Here is a 16,494-nt window from a genome sequence, read left to right on the forward strand (position 1 = left end):
CCACAGATTAACACATAAATTACCATTCGGTTTACCATGGCTCACTCTTTAAATGTTACAAACCCCACTCTGGCAAAAATCTGCTGCAATCAGAGAAAGCCTGACACACACACTATACACGCACACAGTGACACATACAGCAGTATGCAGTCAGTGGTTTGTGAACTGTGAAAGGGGCGAGGGTTTTATGAAAGTGGTGACATTATAACATCCTGACACAGCTCCATGGCAACCTACCTTGAAGGTCAGTGTGCGTTTGCCCAAGTGCATTTACTGTATGGATATATATGTGGGTGTCAGCGTGGGTCAGTGTGTGCATGTGTGTGTTCATGGCTGTGATGTCAGACTTAATGACCAGTGCAATGGCTGAAAACACATGTTCGCTGAGATGAAACAACAAGACACAAACATGTTTGTAAGTCCTCTTTTCATCCTCGCTTCAATGTTTTCTTCTACCCACATGTTTACCTTCTCCCGTAATGTTCCCCACCATCTCTTACAGCTTTTAAGCCTTCATACATGCCTTTCTTCTTTTTCCTTCCTCCCACACTGGATCTCCCCTGCCTCTCCCACATGGTATGCTTCCATTATTTTTTTCATTTTTTCTTGTTCATCTCTGCCCTTTTTGCCAGTTTTCCTACTCATTTCACTCCTCCATCCATCTGCTGATCATTTGTCTCGAGAGACAGAATGAGACAGGGAGTCAGGGGGGCTTATAGCAACAACAAGGGAAAAGTGGGCTGATATTCTTCTGTAGTATGTCGTAAACCGGAGGGCCACAGGAGGTGGGTGAAATAAAAAGAGGGAAGAGAATATGTGCAATAGCCCTTTCATACATGATGTACATTTGCTGAAAACATGCTGTCTTTCTTGGACAAATGAGGAAATAGGTAATAGAAGGTCAATAAAAAAAAAAAAAACAATAGATAGATAGTATCGTAGATACTATGATTATCTATAGATGCTTTAAAGGGTATATTGTCCAAAACCCACTTACTGAGCTGTTATGCATGTTTGCCAAGATAATGGTCCCAGTTTAATTAAATTCTTGCACTGGAAGTGTGCAGAGCTCTCTATTCTCCATAGTGGAGGATTTTGGACTTCTCGCATTGTTTCCAGAGTGCAGTGATCTTCTCAAAAGTATGAAAGAAAGTTTTATTTTAATTTAGAAAAGTCATTTTCTTAATCCAGCCTTGGCCCCTTTGAATAGACTCTTTTAGTCCCATTTAAGGTCTACACGTGGGAGGTTATGTAATGAACCTAAGCATTGTGAGTACAATGATCTTAAGAATATTTGAAGAATTTGAAGTGATGGAAAATGGAGGGCATTTTAATGTCAACATTTTTTTCCCAATTCAGTGACTGCTGGAGCTGCAGAGACCTATTTAGTTATAAAGTTTAAAGTGTGCATCAGTTGTGTTTTCTTAAAAACAGATTCTGCAATAAAGTTGTAAAAAGGATCAATCTTCACGGCAGCTTTGCTTTTTTTTTTTTATTATTTTTTTTTTTTTAAACACTAAACCAAACAATGTCGGCATGATGCTGCCCTAGTGTGTGATTCCAGGTGCAGAACAGGAGCATTGGCTTCTAGTATCATGACACAGGTGTTGATTTGGCTCTGTTGCTACACTACAGGCTTAATGGGGGAACTTCAGCAACCTCCCCTTCCGTGTTTTTATATTTTATAGCCTCCAGAACGTCCCAAAGTTCCTTCCTCGATCAGGCTTTATCCACCTTATTTTGGGGGAGGTACTGTAGAAATGATTATGGGCAATACTTCTGGGTGAAGTCATGTGCTAAGTCATCTAGGCTGAGAATGTGTCACTGAATCAACGTACTTCTTTCATACCTTAAAAATAAATGCGTAAAGTTATTCATTTTACTGCTACTTTACATTATTGATATTTCTGAGGTCTGATAATTTCAGTGTCATGTTTCACTCAGTGGAACTCTGATTTTATACATACATATATATATATATATATATATATAGTATATATATATATATATATATATATATATATATATATATATATATATATATATATATATATATATAGTATATATATATTAAAAGTTATGTTTATTCACCTTACGTGGAGCTTAAATTAATATGTTAATATGTTAATGATATATCATGTTAAATGTTTATGGAATGTGTTAGTGTCTATTTATAAGTCAGAAGAAATCACAATTCATCTTTTGGAAGGAATAAATGTTTACTGTAACATAGCTCGGCTCTGTTAAATTCATGGAACAAAGCAAGCTAATAACTAACACAACTGTTGAAAACAGAAATCAACCAATGCTTTGAGATGGCTGTCAGAGATTGCAAAAGTAAGCCTCTGATGACAGTGTCCCATTTGAGGTGTAGCAGGTGGTGTGTTCCACATTCTTTATATTCCAGTTACTCCAGGAAAGAGCATTAGTGTGCTGTTATGATTGGGAAACGCCCTTTTCTGGTTCTTGGACAGGACATGCCAAAACTTGTGCCCATAAATCAATCAAGGTACAATGAGGGCGAGCAATAGGTGGATAAAAGAGCCGAAAGTTGCCCAAGGTTTACAAGGCAACATTTGCTGTGCTTATACAGTCATGTGACCTCTTACCTAACAGTGTGTTGAGTTGTGTAACTTATGTAAGCATTAATTGCTGCAGACACGTGGCAATTTATAGCATCCGTGTGTGTTTTTCTGAACTCCTGGAACATAGGTACAGTTAGCTGGCTATTCAGAGCTGAGTGCAGGTAATGGAGTACACAACCGACCAAGGTTTCAGCTCCATCCCCATCTGTAGAGGATGTCCTTCCCTAGCTCACATTAGGAAGACATGTTACACGGCTCAGAGACGTTTCATTGCTGCTCTCCTGTCCCGGCTGCCAAATACCCTGCCAATATAAAACAATGACTTATGATTAATGGCAAACACGTCTCCCGCTCAATGACGTATAGCTATTAATTGACACTAACTGCCCATGTGTGACCGTGCATAAACTCACATGCATCTACGGGCGTGCACACACCCACTCCGGTTCCTGGTAAACATGTCAGAGCGTACAGTATTTACAAAGGGATTGAAGTGGGTTTGGGGCAGCAATGATTCAGGAGAATGGCCCCAGGGTCTGACAGGATGTTGGGGGATGTGTCATTTTTCCCTGACTCCCTTGGTGACGAGCAGAGATATAAAGAAATCCTTTTACACACGGAGAGATATACACAGACCCACATACACACACTCAGCCATTCACTCACATATATAGCCTACACACATCAGTGTTATACACCCATAAAAATGGTTATTTGGCAGAGTAGTGAGTAGATGAGCTCAGAGGAAGTATCTGTCTGTCTTTTTTCTTCTTCTCTGTTTTGGACTTGAGCTGCAGCATGCTAATGTAGACTACATCAAACACTCAGTGAAGCCCTACATCTCGCCGTTTCACTCAGCACCAAGAGCAGAACAAGAACTTGTCTGTCACTGCTCTTAATTCATTGTCTCCCTGGGGCAAAATGAGCACTGACAGGCATAAATGGCAGAAATGAATATCGTAAGATCACAGTCAAGGGTGGTGGATGGAGAAAGTGGGGTGAGAGGAGTTAGAATCAGAGGGGGCGAGGGATGGAGAGATGCAGAAGACGGGCAGAAAGTTTAGGAGAGAGGTTCGAGATGAGAGGTTGAACGAGTCTACATGGGAGAAAGAGATAAAGGAATGCATGGGTACGTCCCTGTGTCCCTCACTGCTGACAGTCAGTATATTATACTGGGCTGACCACCTGCTCTGAGCCTGCAGTACAACCACCATAAAGCCACAGCAGATGGACACAGTAAAATGCACCATGACCAGCAGCTATGTGTGTGTGTGTGTGTGTGTGTGTGTGTGTGTGTGTGTGTGTGTTTGTGTGTGTGTTTGTGTGTTTGTTTGTCTATTACAGCAGATATCCTGTATAAATATATTAAAATATGCCTACATTCACACACAGCCCTGCCCTCCACCATGCCCTGGAGGCAAAACCAGTAATATGTGACACTCTATAGGTTTGATGTCTCCGTGTCTTCTCCCCATCCCCTCCCAGGGCTGTAAGCCTATCGGCCAGTTAGCCAGCAAGGAATGTGGCTGTCAACTCGTATAACATCGACACTCACATGTTGTTCCTCTGACTTCACTGCTCTCTCCTTAGCCATCTCTCTACCTCAATACTAATATTTTAGGGGTTGCATTTCTTCTCCTCACAGTATGACTTTCTTTGATGTTTAAAAACATCTCATGATGATACAACAGAATGAGAGGAGAGTAAGAACTTAGTAAGAAAATGATGTTAGATTTCAGAGCATAACTCTGGTTTATTTCCATAGTTTTGAGCACCATTTCTAACAGTACTAATTGTGTATTGGAGTCAGCAAGTGATTTGGATCTAGGAACATGTGCAACATTGTTGCAGCCAAGTCCAACAGGGACAGAAATGCAAGCAGTCAGATAATGCAGGTTTTTCACAAACCCCATGCTCAGCTTTTTGTGTAGGGCAGTCTGTAAAATAATTGCCTAAATGTCTGTACAGCCCTAGTTCAACTATAACCTACTAGAGTTGTCCTGATAACGATACCAGTATTAGAAATGCTGCTTAATGGGTCGCTACTCTGTATTAGTGGATACTCAAGTACAGGTATCAGAATCTGTGTAGGAAAATGTAAAAATAGTATCAGAACATTTCTATAACCTATTATACTTACGCTATTGTGCAGAATCACAGTTTTACTGTACAATGTGGGATTTGTTACCAACATTTCTGGTGGTTTAGATAATCTCCCTTTGGCTTGTTTACAACCTGCCTGAACACTTGTGTTTCTTGATCCCATCAGACTTTGCTGTACTTTCCATTTTTCATTGTTTGTTTTTTTGTACATTAAAAAAAAATTATCCTTTAAAGCCACCTTCACCTTCGTGACACTGAATCTCTCTGAGCAGTGTTGGAGCCCAGTTACAGCTGAGGTTGTTACTGCCTGGTTTGTGTGATTGTTGGACCGGTAGAGAAATAGTCTGTTGTGTACATGAGCTGTAATATGAGTGTCTCAGGGGGTGGTATTGTCATTTCTTGCCAGTCCATCAGACAAAAAGAAAAATGTTTTCCATCTCCAGGTCCCAAAGAAAAGAGAATTGCTGAAATGGTGGTCTGGTAAGGAATTTAATTTTACAGTCAAGATGATTGTGGAGTGGAAGTATTGGATGTAGTCATCTGTTCCTCACCCCTCTCCTCACTCTTCTCCTCACTCCTTTGCCATCAGTAATAACAAGCTGAATACCTCTCTGGATAGAAGGCCAAGTCCTTTTCTGACCTCTGTTAAGAAGCACAATCAGTTGCAACAGTCTCTCTCTTCTCTCCGTCTGCCTCTCTCTGTCTTTCAATCTGCTCTCCTCTCTCTTTCATCCTCCGACCCCAAACCAATCATCTGCAATTAGACAACTGCACAAACTAAATCGAGACGTGTTTGCGATGTGCGTCTTTGGCCTATGTGTTGAAAGGTCCTGAATGGGCCTTTACATGTGTACTTTAGTTGCGGTTCAGTCAGAGTTCATCTCCTCTTGGCCAAACATATTTTCCCTCCGGACCAAAGTCAACAAATGATCTTTCACTTGAGGAACATGCAGACACACACACACACACACACGCACACGCACACACACACACACACACACACACACTCAACAGGATATCACAAGTTTGCCTTTTAAGGTCCCAGTGCATTTCTAGTTTCTAGGTTACTGTGATTTGATTTATCAGGCAAGGGAACATTGCCTGAGGATATTGAATTGAAAATATATCAGATGTATGAATTTCAACAGGGAGAGGTGAAATAATGTAAATAGATCTGATTTGGGGTCATGAGCGCGACTGGGCCGAGCGAGAAACTCAGGCAGGCGGAGAGAATTGGGATAGAGAAGGAGGTAGGAGTGTAAAAAATACAGCGAGAACAGCGGGGAAAAGAGGTAGAGACAAACAAAGATGATCTTTCCTACTCAGGTAGAGGGGGGGGTTTGACTTTGTAATGCATGCAGCTGTCAGCAGTGTGTAAGCGCCACAGTCTTGACAGTTCCTGTCAAAGTCTTCAGCTTTTGTTTCAGGCATTTCTTTTCTACATAAAAGCATCAGTCTGTGCATTCATCAATTGTCCGTCCTTAAAGTCAAAATGTTGTCATTGCAGTTTTGCAGTGACAACAATGACAATCTCTCTCACAGTGTTTTATCCAAAAATGCCCTGAGGTTTAGCCTTAAGAAGTGCATATTGGCTTGCATGGTGTTGCTATCAAGTCATACTGTGTTGCCCTTTGTGTCTAAGCAACATAGGAGACAGAAGACAAGAAGTGAAGAGTGAGAATTTTGTAGTATCTTCCCCCATACTAAACATAAAAAACATTTCATACCAGATCCTTAAAAGTCTGTGTGTTAGTAATCACTCTCTGGCTCTCCCAGGGTCACACCTTTGAGCGATGGTATTTAGAGGAGCGCGCTGCTACAGCAGTGCATTGAAAAGTTCCTCTTTCTATTGAATTTCACTTATTCAACTGGTTAGATGACTTGGATTGCTCTCTGCCTCTAAACCTGCCAGTGAGCTCTCGCTCTCCTCCTTTTCTCTGTCTTTCTCTTTCACTCAGGTTAGCTATCTCTCCCTGTCCTCCTTGCTTTCTGTCTGCAGCCACCGGTGCACAGCTCAGAGAGGTGGCTGACGGGAGTTCATTGGGTACAGTGTGTGCGTGCACGCAATGCCCGTGTGTGCGTGTGTGTTTGTCTCCCTGCGAGTGTGTGCGTGTGCACAGCGATGTCACTGGGCTGTGTAATTGAAATGGAAATGAGCCAATCAGCGACTGCAGTGGTGTGCCACCTTACCCTGCATTCACTTCACTGTTCCAGCTCTCCCAAACTCACTCTCTCTGTTTGTGACTCTGTGTTTGCGTGTGCAAGTGTCTCTATGTATCTGTCTGAGTGAGTGTATTTCGGTGTGTTTGTGCTGACAATACTTGGCCCCTCAGTTTCAGCCCTGAGGGGCCGAGGAGGTGGTGTGAAATTGTAATCAGCTGGTAATAAAGATTATCTTCCCCTCTCTCGCTCACTTACTCACTGACTCTCACACACACATATGCACCATCACTTTGTGTCCAGCTGATTTCACTGGCTTTGTGTTGTGACCCACAGCTCGCCCGGACAGCTGTGGCATAACAAAGACATGTAATTATCACCATTTGACAATTAGCCTTCCATCCAACTTTGCTCCTTAATTACCTATTTTACTGCTAGAAGGCCTCCGCCACCACTCTCAGCTGCTACTCTTTACTCACAAGAATGGAAAAGATTGTCGCTCATGATGTTGCCATTAGTATGTCGTAAAATAGGGAGTGATTGTGGTGGTTGGGTGGAGCGCGTTCATGTGTGTGGCATTTTTTTGGAGGAGCGAGGGCAACTCAGCGCCAACTCCATCTGGACAGTTTCTTGTGTGATTTTTACCAGCTTTATGCTCTTGACATGGCAACATTAATAGGAATAAACATGTACGCTATCACTGCATTGATCCAGGAGTGTGCAACCAAACCGGTTTTAACACATAATAATTAAACACCTATTAACTGATACATTTTTAAAAAGTATTACATATTTATCAATTAAATTAGTATTTACTCCATTTCCTAATATGTATACTCTTCATATGGTATCTTATAATTTTCCTCCTGCTTTAACATTTAAAGCTAACATTTTGAGATGGCTGTAATTTAGATTCCATTCTCTTTAATTTAAAGCCATATGCAGTTTGTTATCCACAAATTAAATGGAGCCCAATTGAGCGGTAATGACATCTCTGATTTGCCAGTTTTTATCGGTAGCGCCTCTTTTTGTATACAGTAACAGGTGGGGGAGTCATTGTGTCAGAGCTCAACAGCAAACAACACATGCTTAATATTTATTTAACATATAAAGACATAATAAAGAAATAAATTTTTTAACTGGTCAGATTTTTATATTTTTATTCCATCAGTCAAATGTAAATTTTATTTATCCACAAAAGAATGTATTTTAAAAATGGACTAATTTATTAATTGCTAATTATTAAAGGTATACTATGGAGCATTTTCCTAAAAACAATGTATTGACTCACATAAAAGTAATCCTTCTTAGTCATTACTTATGACCAGGATGGATTATTGGCATGGCTGACTGGGCACAGGCCCAGGGGCCCAAAGTGTCAGGGGTTGTCTGGCCTTCAACTGCAAAATGTCACTCAGAGATACAACCTGACCTGGATGAGATTCAGAATGACCACAAATGACTATAGAGAGTTGCCGTAAGCTGTAAGAAACTTAAAGATACTCACAGAGACTATGAAAATGGGCAAAACAACCAAAAACAACATAATTTATTAAAAAAAAGTCTCAAAATGACCACTAAGAGGCACACAACAACCACAAAAAAGAGGCAGAATGACTACAAAGAGACATAGATCACAGAGAAATGCGTATCAACAACAGGAGACACAAAAAAACAAAAAACAAATAGAGGCTAAACAACTAAAGTCTGTTTGTTTGCTCCTATGTAGGAGAGGTGGTGGGGCCCTTTGTCTGTACCCAGGGACCCATTATCTCACAATCCACCCATGTTATGACCCACTAGAAGTGTGTGGTGCGTTTTTGTCTGCAGAGACTCAGCCCTTTGCCTGTATTTTGTTATTTTCCTCTTATTTAGCCATGTTCTGGACATTCCTGAGCACAGAGTGCGGGTGAGGTTAGAACTTTATAAAAACGTAGCGACCAGGTACCAGATCATAAAGCAGCGAAAACAGGATGCTACAAAACATGTGGAAACAACATAAATACAGCGAACGACATTAAATCTGGGGTTGGCTTTCACTCTCACTTTTGCTGGTGGTATTGTTTACAAACATTATTGACAACCCCTGCATAGTATATCTTTAAACACTGAGAAAATGTATAATTTATTATGGAAGCACTCTCCAGACACAATATATTGCTGACTCAAATGCACAAAACAGCCAATTTTGATACGGCTTTAATTTACATTTCCTTTTGTGCCCACTGGATTAGTTGATCTGGCAGTATCTTTGCAATTACTCTTTTCTATTGACCCCAGTGTTACTGTACCATCTCTCTGACTAATATTTCACTGTTTGGGATTCTCACAGAGCACAGCATTGATTTACATTCCATTGGTGCAACCTCTCGGTGCTCCTGTGTCCTACAGAGAGGCTGATGTATGTTTGAACAACACACGTCCATTTTTCAGTGAAGAACGGTTTCCTCGTTCTGCTGAGAAGCGGCACTGTTTATGGAACAGCAGCAGCCGATTAAAGCCGCCATCGCTATAAACAAGACACCAGCCGCATCTAAAACTCCCACATTAGTCCCTTGATAACAGGGTTTTTATAAGGACAATAAACACAGCTTTCTAGAAAATACAAGAAGTTTTCCTGGAGACATCTTGGTGATGATGCTGCGCTGAATAGACTAGGAGAAAAATTCGCAGCTTTGGCTGCAAACACAGCCATGTCATACACATACAGTTTTAGCAGAATCTGCTCTAATGATAAATGCATGGTTGAATAACTCCTGCAAAGACTTGGATTCACTGGGAGCCTCTCAATACTATCTGCATTATTCAGTATATTGCCTGTTTTGTGTATTCCCTCACCTTCTTTTGGAACCAGGTCCCTTTCTCTCTCCCACCCTGTCTGTTTCTCACCCTCGCTCTCTTTCTCACTCTGTGCCATTAGCAGCTTCTGGCTGTCTCACTGCTGTTCCTTTGCCAATGTGCCAGGGAGCTCACTGAACTGATAACACAAACCTAATGTATCTGTGTGGGCGTGTGTGTGCGCGCGCGTGTGGAGGTGTGTACTGCGCGTGTGTTTGTTACATGTATGTGTGTGAGAAAGTGTGTAACATGTTACAAATGCCTGTCCTGTCCCTTTTATGTGCTCACTCACCCAAACATCCTCTGCTTCATTTGCAGTCAGGGCCACGAGCCACTATTCTGACTGCTGAGGCAGGGAGAGAAGGGCAGCTGAAACATCACACACACACACACACACACACACTAATACAGACATGCACATACACACACACACTACACTTAAACACATACACATACACACATGCTGGGCGAGCGGATGGGAGGATGTGACCATTAAGTCAGTGACATTTTAAAGCAGTGAGAGAGATGCATGGCTCTTCCTGGACCTCCACAGACATGTTTTAAATGAGATGTTACAGATGAGCTCCTCCATGCCTTAGTTGTAAACACCCTCACAGTGGTATTTACCCTACACGGGTAAACACAGAAAAGCAACATTTCATGCTCACACATACACACACACACAGCCACATAAATAAATACACAGAGCAGAACCCGCAGACACACATGATCACTTTAATGAGAAATGGTTGTGGTTCGATTTGTCGCCTGATTGTTACATTAATCATTCAAAATAGCAACATGAATTAAGTGACAAGTGAAGGCGCCCGAAGGCATATTTTGCTCAAATTGCTATTTGATCTTCAAAACAAGTGGTCTGGTTTGCATTGTGATTGTAATTCTATGTAGTTTGTCTAGACGCACTGCAGATTGAGGCAAACGCAGCCAAGCAGGATAAGCATTTTTGGTGCATGTACAGCGATTTGATCTGAGAAAATCCATTCTTTCAAATCAAAACTCTTAAACATCACATTGAGATAAGGAGCAGAGCTGTGGTTTTGAATAGATAAGGCAAATAAGTGTGTGGAAAGACTGTGACTGGGAAAAGGAGGATAAAGAACATGCCATTGTGTTGTGTAGTATGTTCATCAGAATCTGAAGATTTTATTGGTATTTTTAGAGTCTCAGGTCTGAAGAAGAGCATGTAGCTCGAAACATCACTGGGTTGTGAGTATCTCAATAATAAAGTACTGTAAAGGGAGCTGAAGTGTACAGACCTTTGCTTGTTCAATATTTTTAGACCATCTGCAAGAATCCAAGAATTGTCTCTCTGTTGAAGCTCTCTTTCTGAACTGCTGCTTGTTGTTGTTTGAAAATCTTGAGATATAATGGAAATTGTGTATGAGTGTACATTGTGACATGCTGACAGAGAATTGTTGTCACTATATTACCATTTTGTCCCGTTTTGCCAATTTTTAAAATGTCTTTGTCATGTCCTTTGGTCATATCTTGCTTGAATGACGCAAAATTGCCCCCACAATTTCTGGTGGTACTTTCGTGTCCATATCCGTCAGCTTTTCAAAAGTGCACAAATATGGACCGCAGAGTGTGGACAGAAGGCTCTGTCTGCGTCTGTATCTTAAATAAAGCACATAGGAGCCATCAGACCCTTGATTTGGACAAGGAAAAACCCACCCAATAAAACCCTTTAACAAGAAAAAAAATGGAATAAACCTCAGGAAGAGCAGCAGAGGAGTGATCTCACTCCCAGCACGGACAGACATGCAATAGATGTCACGTGTACATAGTAAAAAAAAACAACATAATTAAAAAAAAAAGCTGTGTGGAAAATCAGGATGAAAAATTAAAGACAGACTGTAAACATCTTTCTGATGTCACCAAACAGATGGGACCTGAGCCACTGCCTCTCCACCTTGGAGACACGGAAAGAGGACAGAGCAGTACACAAACTCACAAAACTGCATGGCAAAAGAAAGAGGTCATCATGCTGCATGTGTGCTGCTTCAGTATGTTAATCCTGAGGCTCCAGAGTCCTCAGGATAAAAATTATTTTAGCCTTTTATACGCTCTGCCTCTTGTGGAGCGCGAGGAGTCCTATAGACATCAGTGGCGGTTTTCAATTAAAAGTTCTGTCAAAACTCTCATCAGGTTGCACTCTTACAGCACTAAAGACTGGGTCTCAATTATAAACTCACACCACCTGGCTTCTGGGTGAAAGGAGTCAGTGGCAGCAGCTGTGTGTGTGCATCTCCATGGCTCGCATCGCCACTCTTAGAGCACCTCAAGTGTGTGTGCTAAATTGAGGGCATCCCTAGCAAGTTTACAGGTGTTCACTGTTTTCCTTATGAGACCACCTGTGATCCCAAGGTTAGGGTCTTACCATTCAAGACCCAGCCAGAAACTCAGAGCACAATTGCACTCTAATTTTGGTAGCTGTGAAAAAATCCACAGGTGAGAGAGCTATTTTATGGGCAGCAGAGAGGAAATTGTGTTTGTTGGAGTGTGTGTGTGTGTGTGTGTGTGTGTGTGTGTGTGTGTGTGTGTGTGTGTGTGTGTGTGTGTGTGTGTGAGCTTGTGACAGTGTGTGGCCTTTTGATGAATCTGCCTGTATGTATTGAAGCCCTCTGACCCTGTGTGGCCTGTTCTAGATCATTGCAGTTGTAAAGATGCCTCACCGCACAGCCCTCAGAGACAGCCAGGCTCTGTATTTTTCCTATCGTGACATTTACTGTCTGGACCATCCTGTTTCCTTACGATCATTCTGGTTGTCTAAGTCTTTTCTTTATGAAAAAAAAAAAAATCCTCAAGAAAAAGTTTCTTTCTTTTTTTCTTAAGACACCCAAAAGTGTTTTCTTGTGAGCATATTTCTTCAGACTTGGATTATTGAGTTTGCTATCATTGGGAAGGCAGATGTGTGCATGTGTGAGTAAATATCCGTTGCAATGATAGATTTATAGATGCACCAACCCACCCAGATTTATTGAAGCCAGAAGATGAGAGCGCTGGTGCTTGTAAATTTCCACACAATACTGAAAGACTGCTGAGAGATCAAACCTGCATTTTCTGCATATGTGCTCAATTCAAACAACCTTTTATCTGTGATAACTGAAGCAACATTGATGCATCAACACACAGGTTTGTATTATAACACACCTACTTTACAGAAAGTTGACCTTTTCCTCTCTTCTGTTTTACAACCAGGTTCCATCGTGGAGACTACCACATCGACGTGTGCATAAACGACTACCTGGATGTCTACTGTCCTCACTATGAAGACACGGTGCCAGAGGAGCGGACAGAGCGGTATGTCCTCTACATGGTTAACTATGATGGCTACAGCACATGCGACCACACCGCTAAGGGCTTCAAACGCTGGGAGTGCAACAGACCGCACTCCCCGAATGGACCGCTCAAGTTTTCAGAGAAGTTCCAGCTCTTCACTCCCTTCTCCCTGGGCTTCGAGTTCAGACCGGGCAGAGAATACTACTACATCTGTGAGTCTCCATCATCATTTGCTTTGTACACAACACACATACAAAACAGATGGGGGACAAATTAAGGGAAAAAACAACATGATGTGCCTTAAGGCCCTTTCACACATGCACTGCAACCCTGAACTTATCTAGACATTACCCAGAGGAGGTGTATGTGAGAACACAAATGTCCAAATCAGTTGAACCAGATATTAAATGGACTTTACACTGCCAGCTCCCTGGTCCAAAGTCCATGCAATGTCTGATTAAGCCCATATGTGAATAAAGCAGGGTCTGGAGAATTGTTGATGGCCTTAATATCGTGTGAGTGGTGCAAAACCCGATAAGTACAAACACTGGAGGGTGAAGAAGAAGGGTTATTTAGGCAAGATGTTACGGTTGGTTACCGTTCACATTTGAACCGAATTTGTCACAGGTACCCAGCTGTACCTTTTTCTGGTACTTAACTTTCTCTGTAACAACAACAGTGTAATTTTTGAACAAGCTGTAAGGATGACGTAGTCAACTAAAACACATTTCTGCTGCTTTTTTTTCGAAACACACAAACTAGGCTATTACTGAAATAATGTAGAAAAGAAAATAGATCAGACGCCGCTGCAGCAATAGTTTTGGCTCACTGGGAAGCTGATGTAGCGACAGAGCAGCTGATACTGGTGAACGTGGCCCAGCTTCTCAGCTCGGGTCACTTCTTGGAGCTTCACAGCTAGATTCCAGGCTTTGAGGGAATTCACGGCACTTCTGCCTGTTGCATAAACCTGGCATTGTCACCCAGAGTGCTCTAAGGTTCTGAAATTAGGGAAAGATTCAAAGACAAATTCAAGGAACAATAATATACTCAGTTGTTCATGTGCAAATGACAAATCTATCACCTAAAAAATATTGCAATTTCTACAGCAAACTTTTTGCATCATGCCCTTCTGCATCCCTCACCTCAACTAAATGCAGAATTTCCAGCAGGTGAGATATGGACTCCTGTTGTGTGCTACATGTGTGAAAGTGCAACTCCGCACAATGCTCTGAGAATCTGGCGTGGGCATAGTGCTAAATTCATATGAGAAAACAGCTTCAGTAAGGTGTTGGGCGTTTCCTGTAATTAATCACCCATCTATAGATTCAGCAGAGTGCAGTAACAGCGGTAACATATCACGGAGCTACGGTGATACTGGTGAAGCTAACCTCTATAATATTTTTATGTCAATATTATAAGCATTATGATGTAGTGTAAATCTGAAGCTAAATAACCCAACTTGACATAAATCACAAGCCTAGCTGGCCCTTTCCCAACCTCATGTTTTTCCTTTAATACAACCAAGCAAGAAATAGAGACACACACACACACACACACACACACACACACACACACACTATTTCTAACCCATGTTTTCACAACTTTACCACAGAGCTTTGAGAGTGGCATTACAGTGATCCTCATAGACGCTTTCATGCTGTGCTTTCAGCCAAGCTTTTCACGCTGCTCTCATCGCTCATGGAGAACTCTTCCCTAAAATGGCAATGGAATTCATGGGGGAGTTAAATTGAGACAGTTTGAAAGTTATACCTCACTTCCCCTGCTGCACAATATACTGTATCCCTTGAAAAAAGGAGTGCCCTCCCCTCTGCGTTATGTTATGCTCTTATTCTGCTCGCGTCAGATGTTAAGTTGTCTCCTTTTTGGCATAGAAACCGAGCCTAACTGAGTTCATCTGAAGTTGAAGCTCCTGGGAAATTAGGTTTTATCAAAGCAAGGTGATAAAGTGGAATTGAGTTGAGTTTGTCCTCCCAGCACAGACTATACGGAGGAGTTCCTGTCAGTAGGCGCAGTGGCCGCACAAAACACATTTGTCACAGGGATACACTGATATTACAAAATAGGAAGCATGGTTATGTTCTCATATTGGTGGCATTAGTGCAATATCACGCAGTGTAATGCATTATTGCTTCAGCTGTTGAAGGAAAAGTTTAAAGGCACTTTGTGGGCCAATGTCTGAGAAAAACTGTATAAATTCCACCTCAGCGAGGGGGTGTCAGTTTTGACACTTAACACCTTCTTTCTAAACGCTGCTGGTTATACTACACTTGTATCTGTTTATCTGTAAAATTTGGCCTGTGGTGTTAATGCAGCTCTAGGTGGCTGTCAAACCCCTGTGTCTTTGTTTTCTCCTCCTCTCCGAGACAGCGTTGAAAGAGTCGGGAATGTAGCTGAGCTGTGCTCTACACGCTGAGATCTGTTTTCTAAATTGGCACCTTTTTTATGAAGCAGTTAACCTGACAGCCAGCCAAGACTTCTGTCCTTTATTCATTTCATGTGTTTCACTCTTCCACTGTTACATTTAAGAGCAGGAGACTGGGAAAAAAACAAAAGAGAAGCCCCCCCCCCAATGTTTGCTGTTGTTTCCGTGGTGAATAGGTGTTTTTTTTTTCTTCAGCTTGTCCACACAACAAATAGCCTAAGATCCTTTCCAGAGGCCTTTCAACAACCAGGTGTTTGGCCATTTGTCTGTTAAAAAGTAACCAGATTTTCCTTTGCTTTTATAGCCAATTTGCATTGACAGTCATACTAAATGAGCAAAGGGAAAAATGGAAGTCTCTGAAGTTGTGAGCGTAGATGGGGGTTAGCGAGGGGTTATACAATTCATCTACTCCCTCAAGTCTCTATTTCTAACATATATATTTTTTTCCATTTCTGCTGAGAGATGCTTGTCCTAAGGGCTGGATTAAATTACACTGCGACCGACAGGGTTTCCGTGGAACACATCCATTCTGCTGTAGCACGCCATATTGGTTTAGTGGCCCGCGGCTTCATTGGCTATTGAATGATTCTAGCGTATAGCCTCGCTGGCTACTGTGGCGGATATTAAAGTCATCTACCATGACGTCGTTTGACATGTGATTTCCCACTGCCATTGTGTCCAGCCTGAATGTCCATAAGTAGCAGGGGAGATGTCCGCTGATGGATTGGACAGTGTCTTTAGAGGACAGAAGCTGAAGGAGGGAGATGGAGAAGGGGAGAGAAGTAGTTACATTACTACACCTGCCAATTTATCAACAGCATCTGTTTCTGGCTCTACCATCATCATCATCACCATCACCGGGGGGAGTCTTACTCGTGCCTTAGCGGTGGAGCCATACATGACCTCTCACATTGCATTGGGTTACATCATTTTTATTCTCCTTTAATCTTATAATTTTAGAGATAAATAAAACTTACTAACAGAGTAAAAAAGTAAACATGCTGGAAAATTCAATTGCAACAGGGAATATTTCAAAAGAGTATAACCTAATTACTGTGATTT

The 16,494-nt window shown here is 41.7% G+C and overlaps 1 protein-coding gene across 2 annotated transcripts in view; it reads left to right on the forward strand.

The window, feature by feature from the left end:
• Nucleotides 1–16,494, forward strand: part of efna5b (ephrin-A5b) — a 109,827-nt gene that overhangs the window by 74,410 nt on the left and 18,923 nt on the right. For both annotated transcript variants that reach the window (XM_042488237.2, XM_042488236.2), the window contains exon 2: nt 12,909–13,201. In XM_042488237.2, coding sequence (XP_042344171.1) covers nt 12,909–13,201 — 293 coding nt within the window. The remainder of the gene's footprint in view (nt 1–12,908; nt 13,202–16,494) is intronic.

This window comes from Plectropomus leopardus, chromosome 4 (assembly GCF_026936395.1).
Source record: "Plectropomus leopardus strain MGB_pleo_1.0 chromosome 4, ASM2693639v1, whole genome shotgun sequence".
Classification (NCBI taxonomy): Eukaryota; Metazoa; Chordata; class Actinopteri; order Perciformes; family Serranidae; genus Plectropomus; species Plectropomus leopardus.